Source organism: Danio rerio, chromosome 7, assembly GCF_052040795.2.
Source record: "Danio rerio strain M-AB ecotype USA chromosome 7, GRCz13ab, whole genome shotgun sequence".
NCBI lineage: Eukaryota > Metazoa > Chordata > Actinopteri > Cypriniformes > Danionidae > Danio > Danio rerio.
In genome coordinates, this window is record NC_141027.1 from 33,118,880 (window position 1) to 33,136,986 (window position 18,107).

Consider the following 18,107-nt stretch of genomic DNA (forward strand, 5'->3'; position numbering starts at 1 on the left):
TTCAGTAGAAGTTTCAGGTCTAAAAGATATTAGTTACTGTGCTTCCTTCAGAGGTACCAGTTATTAATAAACTAGAACCGCAGTGGGCAAACTCGGTCCAGGAGGGCCGGTGTCCTGCATACTTTAGCTCCAACACTAATCAAACACACCTGAACGTGCTAATCAGTGTCTTTGAGATGACTTTAAATCTATAAGCAGATGTGTTTGATTAGAGTTGGAGCTAAACTGTGGAGGACACCGGCCCTCCAGGACCAAGTTTGCCCACCCCTGAACTAGAATAATAGTCTCAGCGCCAATAGTCTATATGGGTAAGTAAGTGCACCAACATAAAGCACTGAAGTGTTTATGGTGACCCAAGTTTAATTATCGGTTTGAGGTAATTTGCTGATCCTTCCCCGTTTCTGCTCCCCTCACTTTCTTCTCCAATATTTAATCATTCATTTTCTTTCAGCTTAGTCCCTTTATTCATCAGGGGTCACCACACCGGAGCACCCAGAAGAAACCACGCCAACAATGGGAGAACATGCAAACTCCACACAGAAATGCCAACTTACCCAGCCAGGGCTCGAACCAGTAACCTTCTTGCTGTGAGGCGACAGCTCTACCCACTGAGCCACTGTGTCGCTTTCCTGTCAAAGATGATTTTTTTCTTAAAAACTAGAGTAACAGTTATGATATCGGTTATGTCAAATGCATGGTAGGCTAGATTTGGGGTTTTCAACCTGGTGTCAGTTGAACACCAGGGACCACTGAGGAATGCTGGGAGTCCATCGAAAAAAGGCAGAATAGATTTTTAAATCTGAAAATTATAGAATAATGAACACAATAACATGATTAGAAATTGTACAAATAATAATAAATTAATACAATCAACAAGTGTGTTGATATAAACAGCTTACATTAAAATTAAGAAATGCAAATAAGATTGAATTATAAACATTGATTAAAAGAACAAATTAAATACGTGTTAAAAATAAAACAATGATAATGAATAAATATCATTTGAAATATTAATATAAATAAAAATAATATATAATTGAACTTAAATTTCCATGAGTCTTATTCATTCAATTGCTTTTTACAATTTTAGATGGAGGTCCAAGTTTAATTTACTATTATTTCCCCCTAATTTAAAAAGATGCACCATTGCACCACAGCCTTGATTGAATTCCACTTAGCCTTACTTTATTCTCCGGACTTACATTTTAGCAAACGCGTTTTGATATTTTTTTTCTGGTTGTAAATTGTGCCTCATTAGGGGACCTGTCCTGCAGCAACGGAAAAATGACGCAGCATGTCAATATTGCATGTCGTTCTGAACAGAGCTTTTCCAGCGTGTGAAATCATCCTAATATCTGATCTCGTGCACGCGTCCACTGAGCCACTCAGCAATTGCGCATGCGCGTCGGTGGGCTCCAGACGAGGCTCGTGTTGTCTCTCCGCAGAAATGACGAGCTTCGCTTCACTCTCATCGAGAGACACGCGCGGAAAAGGAGACTGAAAATAACCATATGGTGGAAATAAAGAAGACACGTTCAGTCACTTCCGAACAAACAGCGGAGGACCTCGCCAAAGCTGGACACCGAGAAAACAAAAGAAGGTGTTTAAAGGACCCCTCCTATTCCACTTCAAAGCTGGCGTCTCTTCTGTACGAGTGCAGCTACACATCCTGAGGGAAAAGATTTTCTAGATGTAATGTCTGTCAACACACGGCTTCTGATGGGCAGCATCTGGACGAGCATTGAAGAAAACGACTGATGTCAAATGGAAAAAATCGCTTAAAATGTGACGGCTGCGGTGTAGCCTCGATCTCCCCCAATTTGTCGGATTTGAGGAGGCGTCTACTGGGAATCGGGCGAGTGCATGTGTGTCGTTTTGGAGAGAGGAGGGAAAGCGCGCGCAGTGGAGCTGTCCGTTCAGAACCACACACACATTATCCTGCCACCAGCGGTGCACCACAAGCCATCAGCCTCGCACCTTCTCGGGACCTCATGGGGCGCGACGCAATATTTTTGACAACCACTGCATGCGTTTGGATTGTTTAACGCTTTTGGTTTTGGAAGCAGTCCCTCACACACCTGCCAAGAACATCAAGCGCTCATGCACCCATTTTCTGCTGCTGAGTTGCCTTTGCGCAATTGTTTTTTCTGCGTTTCTTCAGTTCGCCCTCATTTTTTCGTGGCTTAACATTTGCGCACATGTCTCCTCCGGGTCTCTCAGCGTTATAATGCCTGGCCCGGGCTCGAGACATGCCTAAGCGACGAGATGGGCCAGGGCGACGAGAAAGACCGTGTTGTGATTAACGTGGGAGGGATTCGACACCAGACCTACCGCAGCACCTTGCGCACTCTGCCCGGCACTCGTTTAGCCTGGCTCGCCGAGCCTGATGCCCACAGTCACTTTGATTATGACGCGCAGATCGACGAGTTTTTCTTTGACCGCCACCCGGGAGTTTTTGCACACATTCTCAATTATTACAGGACTGGAAAGTTGCACTGCCCCGCTGATGTCTGTGGCCCTCTTTACGAGGAAGAGCTGGCCTTTTGGGGCATCGATGAGACAGATGTGGAGCCCTGCTGCTGGATGACGTACCGGCAGCACCGGGAGGCCGAAGAGGCGCTGGACAGTTTCGGTGGAGGGCCAGTTGAAATGGGCAATGATGACATGGACACGGAAGCTTTGGGTGATCCAGGGGATGGAGACGAGGAGCTGGAGATGACCAAACGCCTGGCCGTCGGGGACTCACCTGACACTAAAGGTGCAGGCTTTTGGCAACGCTGGCAGCGTCGTGTTTGGGCGCTCTTTGAAGATCCCTATTCCTCCAAATATGCAAGGGTGAGTGATGAACACGTTTTGCAGTGGCAGCCCTGTGTTTAGATCTGATATTTATTGTTTGTAAAACATCCACGCACATGTTGCACTGAGTATGAATAGCCTCAACCGAAGCAATACACAAGAAAGATCCATCAAAATTCTTTAGCACGTTTTAAAACGAACAAATGCTGGCTGACTTTATTGCAGGGAAGATATATATTTTTATTATGGTGTGATGTAATGTTCTATCATTTCCATACAAAATTATAATTAATATTTGAAAATCTTCAGCCCTTCAAGTCATTGTGTACAACGGAGAATTGTGGAAAAGTCACCTGCATGGAGACTAAAGGACCAACTTCATATTGACATCAAATAACAATTAAATTAATGTATAGATACGTGCATTTATGTTGCACTCTTGTTTTAATATGTAAATGTAAAAATATATAAATCTAAAATGCATGCATGTAGTTACCAGGCCTGTAGTTAGCCTGGTAAAAAGGGGTGGTTCTTTTTTTCTCAAAAAGTGGACCTTCTTGCAGTTATTCGCCTCATTTTCTATTTAATTATACGTTTTAAATACTGCATTGTAATGGCATTTTCAGCACTATTTTTTGCTGGATTAGCTTGTTCATCATAACCACAAATGATGTACCAAAAACATTTTCTAAAGATTTAGAATAAAGAAATATGAAAACAATACTTATTTTTTAAATACAAATTTATCACATTATATATATCATTAGAAAAAAATAGGAATCTGGTAAGTTTAAAATTAAAAACTGTAGCCTTTTGTCATTTATTAGGCAAATAACAAACTGGCTGGCAAATTCAACTTTCCCCAGTCTAAATTTGGGATGCTGTATTTCACAACGAAGCAACAGCTGACACAGGATTCCACTTGGTTTTAAAGCCTTCTTCGATGGGATATTTTCATAGGTATTTTATGTAATTTATTATGGCATAGCGGTCAAAATAAGACAAATGAGCTAAGTATGGGACAAATTCTGGACATTTGTCAGTAAGAGGTGTGTCTTTCGAAACACATGAACACCCCCTGGTTGCGGGCATTTTACAGACGTAACTAATTTCTAGTTACACGTGTTATTACACTGTTAACTGCCAAAATAAAGACACTTTACCATTAAACCAGTCACTAACTGTATCCCTCCTCACTAGCAACAAACAAGCTTTTTTTAATCCACCAATAAAATGATAATATTTTACCAAGTCAAGTTTTTGAAGATACATTAACCAATGACACCTAAGTTAAAAAGGGACCACAACATAAAACTGTGAATGCTTCCTAAAACCCCTTTTACATGACCCAATGAAGATATGCTTCTTGACTTAAATGGACAAACCCAAAATGCTATGCATTGTGCTATTCATTGTGCTGAGAAGTATTATAAAATGTTTAACTTGATGGTTATACACTATACAATTCCAAAAATGTAAAAGACTGTAAGATTGTTTTAAAGTATTTATCTTTTTTAAAAAGGTCCTTTTTACATCATTATTTAACCCATGATTGTGCTTTTTGATGTCACATTCCTAATCAACCTGCTATCAGACTGAAAGCTGATCTCAATGGTTAGTAGCTACTGAACAATAAGTTACTGGTTATCTATTTGATGGTGTGTCTGATTGAATACTATTCCTTGCATTTCCCTGTGTTTTTTGCAATAAATTGGGTTCCCCAGAGGGAAACATGTGCAGTCATTGCAGGCGTCTTGCATGTAGCATTGATCGACGGCTCCTCTGACTGCAGTACTGCTGTGCCACGCACCGTGAGCTCCCTTCAGAGCCCCAGGCACGCTCGTGCACAAATTAATCACTCCGGGAAAACATTAAAGAGAATACATCATGAAGCAAAGGTTTTTCTTTATTTATGTGTCCATGATGCTTTGGGACAAGACGCACAAGACCAAAATGTCATTGTGATCAAGAGGGCTGAGTGACAGCAACAGAGATGTATTGTGCAGGACATTATTTTTGGTCCTGTCACACTTTTACAGTGGACATTAACCATACAGTAAATGCTGTATTCTGTAGAGCAGCAGTGCCAAAGGGTTTCGACTCCTTGGGAAAGCAAAAATGGATCAAATGTATGCCTGTTATGACTGCAGTTGCTTTGTGTAAAAGTGTCATCCTTATGTGGTCAGGAGAAATTTATTTGTTCTGTGTGCCAATTACAAGGCCAGTCTGGTTCGGCCAATTGTTAGATTGCCCTGTTTGTTTTATGCTTGTTTAATAGGAGTAAAATGGACCAGGACCACTGCCAAGATCAGGGTATTACACCCTAGGCTACTGAACGCTGACGAATGAGTCAAGGAATGTCAATGTACAGTTAGAAGTAGATTTATGTCAGGAATCAATGAATCAAATGAACTTATTCTGCGATTGGACAGCTTGGAACTGCTTAAAGCTAAGTAGGCTCAGGAATGCCATTACTATCAAGGGAGAACATTTTTTTTGTTTTGAAGAAAATCCATTTTCTTTTCTGATAAAGTCAACCGTGTGTGCTTTTGAATTATGGGTGGAACTTTCAGTTTAAGGAACTTCCATTCAAACTGACCGAAAAAGATAACAAAATAATACACTTTTTGTAACCAATCATTTGTTAGTGTGCTGTACGTTTTCCGTCACGCCTTGTTGTTGTACATTATAGGAAAATACTGACGCTTGGTGTTTTCATGTAAAATTGGTATCACAGAAATGTGTTCTGTTCCTCCTGATTATTTTCCTTCTTTTTCGTATTTCAGTGTTGTTTAAAAGAGAGCAGATGTAGACATCAGTTGTGGTCTGCTCTTCTGTTTTTTATTCATTTTCTTCAATCACTCATATATTTTCTACACAGGCTCATTCTGTAAATTTAGCCCTATATACATTTCTGGAGATGGTAAATTTTGTAGCCAGAAGTACGCATGGCTGAATTTCATCTTTAAAATAAACGATACGGGGCGCTATGACACCGTTCCTTTTCGGACCGTTCCTTTTCGGTATGGTGAGGATTGTTACATATTTGCACCCAATATATTTGCCAACCAATTGTGTTTCATATATCAGCATTCCTGCTACACACATAGCAGGGACATATTAGCTCAAGGAAGAACATATCAATTCAGTATGCCTCCAAGACCAAGGTGGATGCTACAGACAGCCTATAACAAGCGACACAGCACCACGGCGGATACGCTTTCTTTCTCTTTCTCTCGCTCACTCACAAACACACACGCACACAGGATTTGCACACGGGTCTTACCTCTACGTGTCAAGAAAGTCTTGAAATGGCTTTAAATACTTTGAAATGATCAAGTAATCTATCCCATTCTGTCTGCAAGCTCCTGCAGTGGTCGTCAATTATTTATTCACTTTTTGATTAAATGTTAAATTTTGAGTATTTAGCTGAGATATTATATCATCCATTTCTGCAGTCAGTCAGAGCAAAACATAAAATAATAGACTCCTATTGAACTTTCTATTGGCACTTGCTAGAGAAGTTTGAGATCTCAAAAAGTGTACACCTCTGTTGGATATGTGAAAACAAAAACTGCAAAATAACTTACCTCCTGGGACATATTTGGCGCTCTCCATAAATGTATATAGGTGTACGTAATCGTAATGAGCCTGAGTTGTCTATTTCCCAGTTTTTCACATGGCACTTTAATTGACCTTTGTTTTTTTTTTACTTCTAAAGCCTGAACACAGTGGGTGTTTACTGGAATATTCGTAAGCTTAGAAATACATTTATTGCTCAAAACAAGAGAAATCATTTTGAAATATTAGTCAGTGCTCCTGTTAAAAACAGAAAGCCTGTGATCAACATAATATGTTTTTTGTCATATTATAAAGTTATCACATTATTAATATATTATAGATTTTTCCATTAAGCATGTCAACATTAATGCATAATAATCATTTATGCCTTTGAGGTAATTGATGCTCTGCTGACTTACTAGTTACTAAGCCTTACTAGTTTGATTTTGAAGTTTGATGGTTGAACAGTGAGAAGAATAATGTCACATCATTGTACCCCGTTTTCCCAGTAAAATTATTACATTATTAGTGAACCCTTAATCAGTTTAATTTACTTTTGCTGACTGTTTACATAGAGTATCTACACTATCTATAATTTACTCGAAACATAGTGGGCTGTAGCAAAAAGAGGATTTTAATAGTTAAAATTAGGGATGTTTTTTTTTTTTGCCCTCAAGTCTGAGTCTGAGCCTTTTTTTGTTTTTGTTTCTGTTGATACCGAAACCCGATCTGATATTTCCATAACATATAAAAAAGACAGCAGACACACTCATGCTTTTCACTTCAAGCTGCTTCCATGTTCAACTTTGCTGGTGATGTGCCGGGAGGCACACCTCCAACATAAAATGCACCCCCTCTAAAATGTGCATCTATTAACTGAATTTAATTAAAAAAAATAATAAATTAATAATAATAATAATAATAATAATAGATTTATGACACTAATGAGAGTGAGTGAGAGTGAGTTCCCTTATAGAAGATAAATAAATAATTAAATAAATAAATAAATAAATTGACTTTAAATACAATACAGAAGAGATTTAGTGAATTGTTTAATGTGTGGTTTAGTTTAAAACAGCAACAACAATTTTGTGTGTTCCATGTAGACTAAATGTCTGTTTAAACCCCACCAAAACACCTCATTTAGACTCTACATACTTCTCTACTCATTCAGCCTCTACACCAGTGGTTCTCAAAGTGAGGGTCGGGACCCCCCGAGGGGTAGCCTGACAATGAAGGGGGGTCGCCTGGTGATTTCCAAAAATCTATTTCTTTTTATTATACCATAAGAATTACCATATTTTATCCATAACCTACTGAAGAGAAAAAATTGTCGTTTATAATTACTATACAGTTACTATAGTAGCTCATAGTTCTATTGAATTGCGAGCCCTGGGGTAATTGCATTATATTAAAAACACAACAGTAGCCTCAGATGCAGCATATTGATTTTATAACACCAGGTTAAACTTTCTGGCCCATTTACAGCTCTGACATACAAAAAAAGAAAATTAAACAAAGAATAGACTTGGGTCTATTGGTGCGTGTGTGCGCCATTGCATGCAAGGTTTCTGTATTTATAACCACTTCAGAGGATATTGGGGGTCGCGAGTCAGTAGCATTGTCATTTTGGAGGTTGTGAGCTGAAAAGTTTGGGAACCGCTGCTCTACACTACAGTCAATACATTACATTTATTTGTAAGCCTAGTGCATTTTAAAATACGATTCAGCTCTTGTCTTTGCTATATCCATCAAAATAATAATAATTGTACATTTGAATCAATATGGTCTTTGATTTTTTTTTTTGTATGCAAACTAAGAATGTTAATGAAAGTCAATGAGGAGGTGCATTTTGCAGCAGGAGTGCATTTCTCAGTTAAAATATCAGCAAAACATTTTTATAGGTTATTCCAAAATGACAGACTTCCATCACACACACAAATATATGTTATTTGCATGAAACACACCAAAATACCTTTACAATATGCCACATAATAATATTACTATATGTGGGGCTCGCAAAATCTGTTAGCCCAAAGTCCCAGGGCTATTGCCTTTTCAGTCTGGCTACCAAAATCTATCTACACCATGCCTGGCGGGCTATGTAGATAATGTCATTTTCTGATATAATATGTGATGCATGTGTGTTTGTGAAATGCAGACTCATTTCTCAGCAAGTCAGCCTTAGCATTTTCAACGATCGGTGAATCAGCTATTCAGCACATCTGAATTAATAACAAAAAATGAGTCATACATCTGAATGAACTGCAGGCTTTACCCGGCACACAATGCACATGCCTCAGACATTCTTTATGTTTATTGTTACTACACGTGTGTGGGAGCATGAGATTGAGAAACAAAGACGGAGCAAGAGAGTGAAAGAGAGAGTTGCTATCCTGTTGTCATCTGGCAGATGTTTACGCGGGTTCCCAAAGGCACCTGATATTTTCATGTCCTTGGCAGGCGAGATGCTGCTTTTTACTGTGTATGTCTTGGGAATAAGTTGTCATGGCAACGGTTGTCGGAGCTCTAATGAAACTGATGAAAGCTGGTTTTCCTCGTGAGATGCCAGGAAACGTGGCAAACTTCTCCTGAGGATTTCGGATGATGATTTGGCTGTGTATATGTTTGCTCATCTGTCAGTTACAGTAGTTTATTATTTTCTATTTCTAGAGTGGGCAGATTTAGAGGAGAACAGAATGGACTGTTAACACAGAAATGTCTACATTTATATCTGTCCCAAATGTGTTCGTTCATTCATTTATTTTCTTTTCGGCTTAGTCTCTTTATTAACCAGCGGACGCCACAGCAGAATGAACTGCCAATTTATCCAGCATGTTTTACACAGTGGATGCCCTTCCAGCTGCAACCCACCATCACTGGGAAACATCTATACATGCTCATTCACACACATACACTACGGACAGTTTAGCTTACCCAAGAACCTGGAGGAAACCCACACGAACACGGGGAGAACATGCAAAATCCACACAGAAATGCCAACTGACCATATATCTGTTCTTTGAAATCATGGCAACAGCTGGAGGTTTGTAGTCCACAGCATGTTGTTGCAATGTTTACAGTGCTGATCCTATACTTCCGGGTTTCTTCCCACCGCAGCCTCACTTTCATTTTTTTAAAAATGGCAACCGCATTAAGTAAGCGTTTGGGTTTAGATATAAGGACTTCTTAGGAAAAGCCTAATATGGGACAACAATTTTTTTCTAAAAACAGACCTTAAATCTGGGACTGCTTTGTAAAAACGACAGGTCTGGCCACCAAATATTTCATATAATCCCTAATTTAGCATGACAAATATTGTATATATAGCACGATCATTTATCCTAATACATTAATATAAATAATAATAATATAATATAAATATTATAATAATAATAATATAATAATAATATAAAAACTTTGGAAAGAAGTTGTGAGGCACATTAGAGAAAATGAGAGCTGTTATGAATTCCCAAAGGTTTGCCTAAAGACTTACGCCCTATTCACACGGGGCGTCAGCGTCAACGCTTCCCATTCACTTTGAATGGGTGACGTCAGGCGTTGCCGAACTGCATTGTGGATCCGTCGGCGCCGCTTCAGAAGCGTTCCTCGCTGCAGAAGTTGGGACCAGCTCAACTTTTCAAGCGCGGACGGAAGCGTCAGCCAATCAGATCGCTGTATGCAAATACACCAGCTCAGACAGTAGCCTATTGCTGACTGAATTTCATTGGCTGACGCTTCTATGACGATCGTTTCAGCTCCAACTTCAGACACGCCCTCTGTCAAGCGTTGACGCTGAAGCCCCGTGTGAATAGGGCGTAATAATGACAAACCAAACAGACAACAAACCTTTAAAAACACAAACCTTCGACAAACTACAACAGAGCAAGGAAACTTTCACAGTATGTCTGATAATATTTTTTCTTCTGTAGAAAGTCTTATTTGTTTTATGTCAGCTAGAATAAAAGCAATTTTTAATTTTTTAAAAACCATTTTAGGGTCAAAATTATTAGCTACTTTAAGCTATATGTTTTTCTCGATAGTCTACAGAACAAACCATCGATATACAGTAACTTGCCTAATTACCCTAGCCTGACTAGTTAACCTGATTAACCTAGTTAAGCCTTTAAATAGCCCCTTTCACACATACGGACCTTTCCGGAAAATTGCCGCCAATTTTCCGGAAAGGTTGTATGTGTGAACAGGTCCTTTTTGAAAATACCGGTAAATTCGTTCTGGCTATTTTCCGGAAAGAGAAGTTGTAACATTACCGGCAATTTGCCGGAATGCTGCGCTGTGTGAATGCAGATGGAAGATAGCCGTAATAAGCGCGTGCACGTCTAGAACGTGCTGACGTGAGACGTCTGCTTTAGCCAATCACAACAGTCAGACGCATTTACGTCCGCGCGGTTTGTGAGAATAAAAGCCTTTGAATATTTTTCCAGACACATTCAGCTGCTAGAAGTTAGTCAGATCACGTTTATATGTTCTTCTTAATGCCAACTGTGTAAACAATCATCGATGAGATGCTTATGATAAGCCGTTGTTTGTTTACCTTCAAGCTTTGCGTGTGCCCATGAAACAGCCTGTGAGCGCCTGTACACCCACATATTTTGAATATCTCGACATGCGAAAGTGATCTTGCGAAAGTTGTTCACAATATTGATCATCCACAGAGTTTGTAATTTAGTCAAATGTTTACAAATACAAGCGCAGCCGTTTAAAGCTCTCTTGTGGTTAATGATGTCAGAATTTACCGGTATTTTGGAATGGATGTGTGAATGCTCTTTTCCGGAAAATTTCCGTAACGTCCTCGCCTGTGTGAACAGCGCTTTTTTGAATATACCGGTAAAGTCGTTCCGGAAATTTTCCGGATATTTACCGGTATCACTGTGTGAAAGGGGCTATTTGTCTCTTTAAGCTGTATAGAAGTGTCTTGAAAAATATCTAGTCAAATATTATTTACTGTCATCATGGCAAAGATTAAATAAATCAGTTATTAGAAATGAGTTATTAATACTATTATGCTTAGAAATGCAGGGGGCTAATAATTCAGGGGGGCGAATAATTCTAACTTCAACCGTATATTACACAAATAATAAAGACAACTGGTGTAAAATATGACCTATACTCATGTGTTTTCCCAGTTGTGCTATGTGATATTCTTGTAAATGTCCCGTTCTCCCAGGAGGTCATCTAGGCCATTACATGCTCCAGTGGGCCCTGCCCTGTACAACAACAGGAAAAGTGTTGGTAATTAATGCACTGGTCGATATGTGAATGCACCTGCTGGTTCATTCCTGGAAGAGGAAATGGCATGTCTCCCAGAATTCCTCTCAGGCTCTCCCAATGGAAGACTGAGCAATGTGTAACAGAGAATAGTAGCTGCTAGGGATTTATCTAGTTATCTTGCCACACACTTGGAAAAAAAAAAACAATGCTATTGTCACTTTATAACATCTGTCTCGATTTTGTTCTGATCCCTGGTGGAGTTTTAGATCTTGAGATTTCAGTGAACAGCGGATTATGTTTTCACTTCATGCTCCAAGGGGGCTTCTTAAATGCTGTTCAATTTGCATGGGCTTGCATTTGTGTGCATAACAATAGAAGTCAATAGGATGAAAAGTGCATCGTAACCTTTATCAACAATCTTTTAAAACCAATTAATAATGCTTAGATTTATGTTAATGATCTTTTTAATGTGAATTGCGATAAATTCTGTAATATTCAAGCACAAAAATTTGTGTCAGGCTTCGTTTACTGTACACAGAGTATTAAAATTGGATTACAAGCAGATTTACACCTGTTTAATCCAATACTTTAATCATTTTTTGGCTACGTTCCTGATTTCTTTGAGAGGAGGGCTTATGGCTTGTGTCTAGAAGGCCTTTTACTGATGTATCAATCTAAAATTGCTAAATATGTCTGTACACTTTCAGCCTGATCTCATTAGGAAACTATTCTACATTTTGTCAGTATAATTTATACAAATTCTTACAAGTTCAGTTCTACAGAAATGCATGATTTTTAAAAGGAGGAATGGCACCCAACTATCATTGGAGGATAAGCAAATTGTACTAAGTTGTACGAATAAGAATGTATGATTTCATTTGAATTAGCTGCTAAAGCAAAAAGTTACTAATTGCACAGACAACTTACAGATGAAGGCAAAAGAAGACTATTGAAAATCATACAGAGAACCACAGTTTGCTTTAGCCAACACGGTGGGCTTGTGTTAAAATCAGGACAGGTAAGAGAAGATTGTGCATTTGATATTTTTAAATCAAATTCTTTTCATCTTCAAACTAAACATATGATTTCAGACAATAAAGTTTACATCAGATGTGAATACGGTGGTTCAGCAAACTGCAAACTGTTTGTAATGTGCAAGAACGTCAGTTGTCAAAGAATAGATGGTCTATTAGGGCAGGTTAAACTACATCAGGGATCACCAAACTTGTTTCTAGAGGTCCGGTGTCCTGCAGATTTTAGCTCCAGCCCTAATCAAATACACCTTAACAAGCTAATCAAGTTCTTCCTAAGTATACTTGAACAACCTAGGCAGGTGTGTTGATGCAAGTTGGAGCTAAACCCTGCAGGGCACCGGACCTCCAGGAACAAGACTGGTGACCCCTGAACTACATAATCTTCTATATAGATATAGATCCTCTATATGCATGTCTATATGAAAGAAATCGTGTCGAATCGTGTTTTTGGCTATTTTTGAAAATATCGAATAGCAGGACATTTTAAACCTGTTTTTAATGCAAAATGCAACATGTATTTGGTCTGGTCCATTTGTAATCATATTAATAAAAGCATATTTTAAACACTGTGTAAACCAGTAGTTGCTGAGACTTTTATTTCAGTATGTTGATTGAATATTGAGTACGGGGTGGGGCCTTTTTTTGTGCATCATTCCCTCATACCAAATGAACAGTAATGGGGCGTGGTTAAGAATGTTGTGGCTGAAGCCGTCAAGCTGACGTCAACTTAGAAGGACGCACACTCCAGCACAAAAGAACATGGTCACACTTTGTTTGAAGGTTACCTAAAGAATAACAATCTGCTTTAGCAATATAAACATTGTACATTTGATTTCACATGCACTTCAGGTGTAAATGTGGCCTTTATGTATTTACTGGTTCTTGATTGAGTTTTGAGATGAAACACTTGATGACTTAAAATAGATTGTCTAACTGTTGAATTGAGTTTAATAAACTAATTCAGAATCTTAATGTTGTCTTATTTAGTCAAAATCTTCATAAGTTAAAGGCAGAATTTTCCTACAAAATAATAACACATAAGTTAACAAAATTAACAAAATCTAAATTTAGATATTCTTTAATTAATTTTACATTATCGTTTTGTAATAAAAAAAACTGAAAAAAGTGAATCATATTAAATTAAATTTTTAATAAATTTATAAACCCATGTGAATAAAAAACACTTATACTGTATTAAATATATAAAGGTCTCATGAAGTGCTTTGAAATGTGCATTTTTTATCCAATGTTTGAGGTAATCTTTACTGAAATATAAAGATAGGGTGGGACAGAGTAGATCTTCCTCTATTTAAAAATAGCCATTAGCGTTTAGTTTTCTATCATAGCTCTGCCAGAGAGAGTGGTTGAGCTCAAGCGAATCAAACTAAAAGCAATTGAGAAGTGTCTTGAAGGGATGGGGCATGTCTGATACTAGAGAGCATTTGATTGAGAAATCTCGAGGTGACTTGAAAAACAAAAAGTTGATCCTTTTAGGTGGAAATGGCAAACTGCAAGCTGTAGATGTTTATAACAGGTTTATATCTTCTAAATGTGACTTTTGACACTGTTTTCTAACACAATAGCATATAGATGTAGACTATATGTAAAAATATGTATTATAAACATATAAAGGTGTATTATTAATAATAGTAAACATAATAGCTTGCTATTGTTTTCTCTAAAGCAAAGTTAGATAAAAAATCAGACAAATATTGACTGATAGGAAAGTAAACCGTGACAGTCTATTATAATGAATGGTGATTGTAGTGGCAGCTGGGCGACAGGAAACAATGATTCCCTTCTTGACTGGCTTTTTTGTGAAATAGGCCTATTCTGCAGTGGAAGAGCTTGAGAGGTCAAAATTATAGTGTAAAAGTGCACTCAAACTATGCTATCCGAAATGTGCTCAGGCACGTTACAGGGTTCCTTTGACAAGTGTAATTGCTCTGAATAAGTTGGCTGGCCCTGACCTGGTTGCAAGAGGTGTGCCACAGACGCGACGTCACATTTAAAAGACTGTTTCATATAGATTTATGAATCATTCTTACTTTTCAATGAACACAAACTGACATAGTTTATTAAAGATTTAAACCCCTCGCTGCACGACAGCTGCACCTTCAGGAAACTTCCTAATACATCCAGTACGAGGACTTGCATGAACTTTTCTGAGCGTCAAAAGTTGTGTCACTGCATCTCAAACGACTAAAACGATAAAACTAAAACACTATTCAGTTTAACAGAAGAGAAGTGCTCTTGCTCAGCACAGTGAAAAGTCATTTATCATGCAAGCATGCTCAGGTTCGGAAGGCAAAATGCAGTGTGAGTGCACGCCGTCAGGGCAGAGGGGAGGGAGGACAACCGCACTTCGGCATGGTTCAATGCAACTGTACCTAGTGTGAGTATGCCCCAAGATTAATCCTTGTGTCTTTCGCAGCCTTCGTCTTTGCCCTAGCTGTGATGAGTTTGTATTCTCAGCACCATCACATGATCTCTCATGCTCTGACTCTTATACCTGCAGAGAGGGAGGAGGATTCACACATTATCACCTTCACCTCAGCAGACTCCCTCCAACCTGAGCTGCTCACCCGCTGTTCCCATTACTCTCACAAACACAGACCGTCCCACTTCCCCACACAAAATCACTCATGCCACCACAGGACTGTCCTACTTGCCCCTTGGCAGTTCATGCAATAGCCTAATTAAGGACAAAACATGCTCTTAGATGCCTTGTTTTTGCAAGTCTCATTGAAATTGATTATGTTACAGCACAGCAAAAATTGCAGCTAACATTTCTGGAGATAACAACAGTCAAAATGAGTAGGACGTGTAGAGGCTCTTTCTTTCAATGACTTCAGCATATCTGCAGCCACAGGACATCACTAGTCACTAAGATTCAAGGCTGGCCACTTCATTATTTCAATGTCTTCAGCTTCAGGGAACTGCATTACCTATTATACTGTGCGATGGGGTTCATGGTCCTGCATGTAAATTGCTGGCTGATTGGTTGATGAATCCAGAGAAGGAACAACATGTTGCTGAAGTAGCTTCTAATAAATATTTGCATTCACTCTGCCATGTAGCTTCATAAGACGCCTAATTCTACTTCCCTCCTGCACCTTTGGGTACAGTCTTTTCCATGTTTGACAGCAAACATAATGAGTGCTTCTCAATATCCTTGTTATGATCACCAGCCGTCTAGCATCTGCAGATGGTTGGTAAACACGCAGTTTGCTTAAGAACTGCAAGTGCATATGGACTACAAGTTCCGTCATGCACCTTGCACACAGCTGTTATATTAAGTGAATATTAAGAATAACGTTATTGTAAATGTGGATCGTTTTAATAGTTATTTTGATGTACACTGTAAAAATATCTGTTAATTTACGGTTTCCATAATTTGTGATTCACCAGTGTTTTCTGTTTATTTTGACAGTTGTGAGTTTTATTATGGGATCTTGTTCTCTGCTCTGTCAACTTTTGGTGTTAAAAATGTAACTCTACAGTTTAACTAAGTGATTTTTATTAACATTTTAGTAGTTTGATATAATATAATGTATGAGAAATTATATAGGAATAAGTTCGTAAAATTACAGACAATGTACTGGCAGTTTATTACAAAGATTTTGTAGCATAATATACAATACCGGCCTAGACAAAATATCACTTTAAACTATTAAAGTGTTAACAAAAGCCACTTTTTTCAACTTTTGAAGGTTAAAAGATGTTGGAAGAAAGAGCAAGCTCCCATAAAGCAATTCAATAGCATAAATAAAATGGGGTAAAATAAACAAAATACAGAAAACTGATATTTATAAACTGACATTTTTTATCATGTAACTGTAACACAAGGGTGCTGGACAGGGGCGTTGCATGAGCAGTGTGGCTATTTTTTCGGCATGCATGTTCACCGGATCGGAAGAAAGAGCAGCGTGTCAGCGTCAAGCAGAAGTGTTGCGTGAGGGGTGCGGGCATGTATGTTTTCTGTGCACATGCTCAGTTTGCTTTCTGATTAAACTACATTGCTTTCATCAGCGTTGGATTGGTTGCACATAGAGAATAACGTCTTTATTCTGGGATTACTGGGGCACTGGTGATTTTTGTGTCTAGCGAGGCCCCTGCTGCTGGACAATGGAGTTGAGTTGAACAACGTGTAGTTTATTAAGTAAGTAAGTAAGCAAGTAAGTAATATGGATTTATATAGAGCATTTATCGTTTATGGCCATACACCCAAAGCGCTTCTGCAAGCAAATTCAGTGGTGAACAGTATTAATTAAACATCGACACTTTTAAAGAACACTAAAGGAAACGAGTATATATAATTACACTTGATTGAATTTCTCTGTCCTCATCTATTTCTTGCATCCTTCCCTCTCATCCTGCATGGGTGAAGCTAAATTGCAAAGACAATGATGCAAAATAAGAATTTAGAAGCACCCAGTGTTTCCCATCATGACTGAGTAAACTAATGCTGTTGAACTCTGGCCAAAAGAGACTTAAACAGGCTTGGCCGGATCTGGATCCGGAGAGAGGACCACTTATTGATGACCACTTAATACTATTGAATTCACCTTTGACCTCTAGGACGTATCGGGCAGTGCAAAATTGATTTGAAGTCAACTGAAAGGACATTAAAAATGACTGACATGCTTGATATGGTCTGTGAGTCATCATTTGAGAAGCATGGAAAAGGCTGTATAGATTCAGTGGACATATTTGGTAAAAGTAAAACAGGCACAAAGGGTACAGAATAAAAATAAGTAAGCTTAAAATTATGTTGTTGTTTTTTTAAAATACATTTTTAACAATCTTACCAAAAATTACAATAAAGACAATTATAATGTTTCTGTTTTCAATATTATACTATTGCTTAGACAATACTAATTCAATTAAATCAATAAATATTCGTCAAAAATAAATACCCAATGCAAAAAATATAAAAGATTTCTAAATTGATAATTAAATCTGCATATTAAAATTGTTTTTGTAAGATAATGTGACACTAAAGACCTGCAAGAAATGCATATGTTACATTGTAAAAAATTATATGTATAAAAATGTATAAAATAATTGTATAAAATCAATCAGTCATGTCAGCATATATTTTTAGTTTATTGTAACTTGTTAAAAAAGTTAATCAAGTTCTAACTTAACTTTTAAGTTACGCGAGATGTTTTAAGTCAGTTTAACATAATAGAAGTTAAACGAGCTCAAAAGGTTAATTTGATTCAGCTTAAAAATTTAAGACAACCAGGATTTTTTACAGTGCATATAATAAAAATACATTTTTAAAATATATTAAAAGTGGTTATTTAAACTGTTAATACTATTTTAATGTGCAATTGCTTTAATGTATTTTTATCAAAAGAAAATGTTTGACATTTACGACACTTTTGAACAGTAAATCATTCCTCTTAAAAGTATATGGTGTAAAAGATAATGAAACAAATTTATTAAAATGGTTATTTCTAATTTAACAGGTCTCTG

General features: G+C 37.8%; 1 protein-coding gene across 8 annotated transcripts in view; it reads left to right on the forward strand.

Moving 5' to 3' along the window:
* Positions 1 to 1,443: 1,443 nt before the first annotated feature.
* Positions 1,444 to 18,107, forward strand: part of kcnc1a (potassium voltage-gated channel, Shaw-related subfamily, member 1a) — a 61,473-nt gene continuing 44,809 nt past the window's right edge. For 7 of the 8 annotated variants that reach the window (XR_015494855.1, XR_015494856.1, XM_087259678.1 and 4 more), the window contains exon 1: positions 1,444 to 2,835. Coding sequence is in view for 6 of the 8 variants with exons in the window: in XM_087259678.1 (XP_087115804.1) it covers positions 2,266 to 2,835 (570 nt within the window). In the remaining 2 variants the exon portion in view is untranslated. 8 annotated transcript variants of the gene reach the window in all.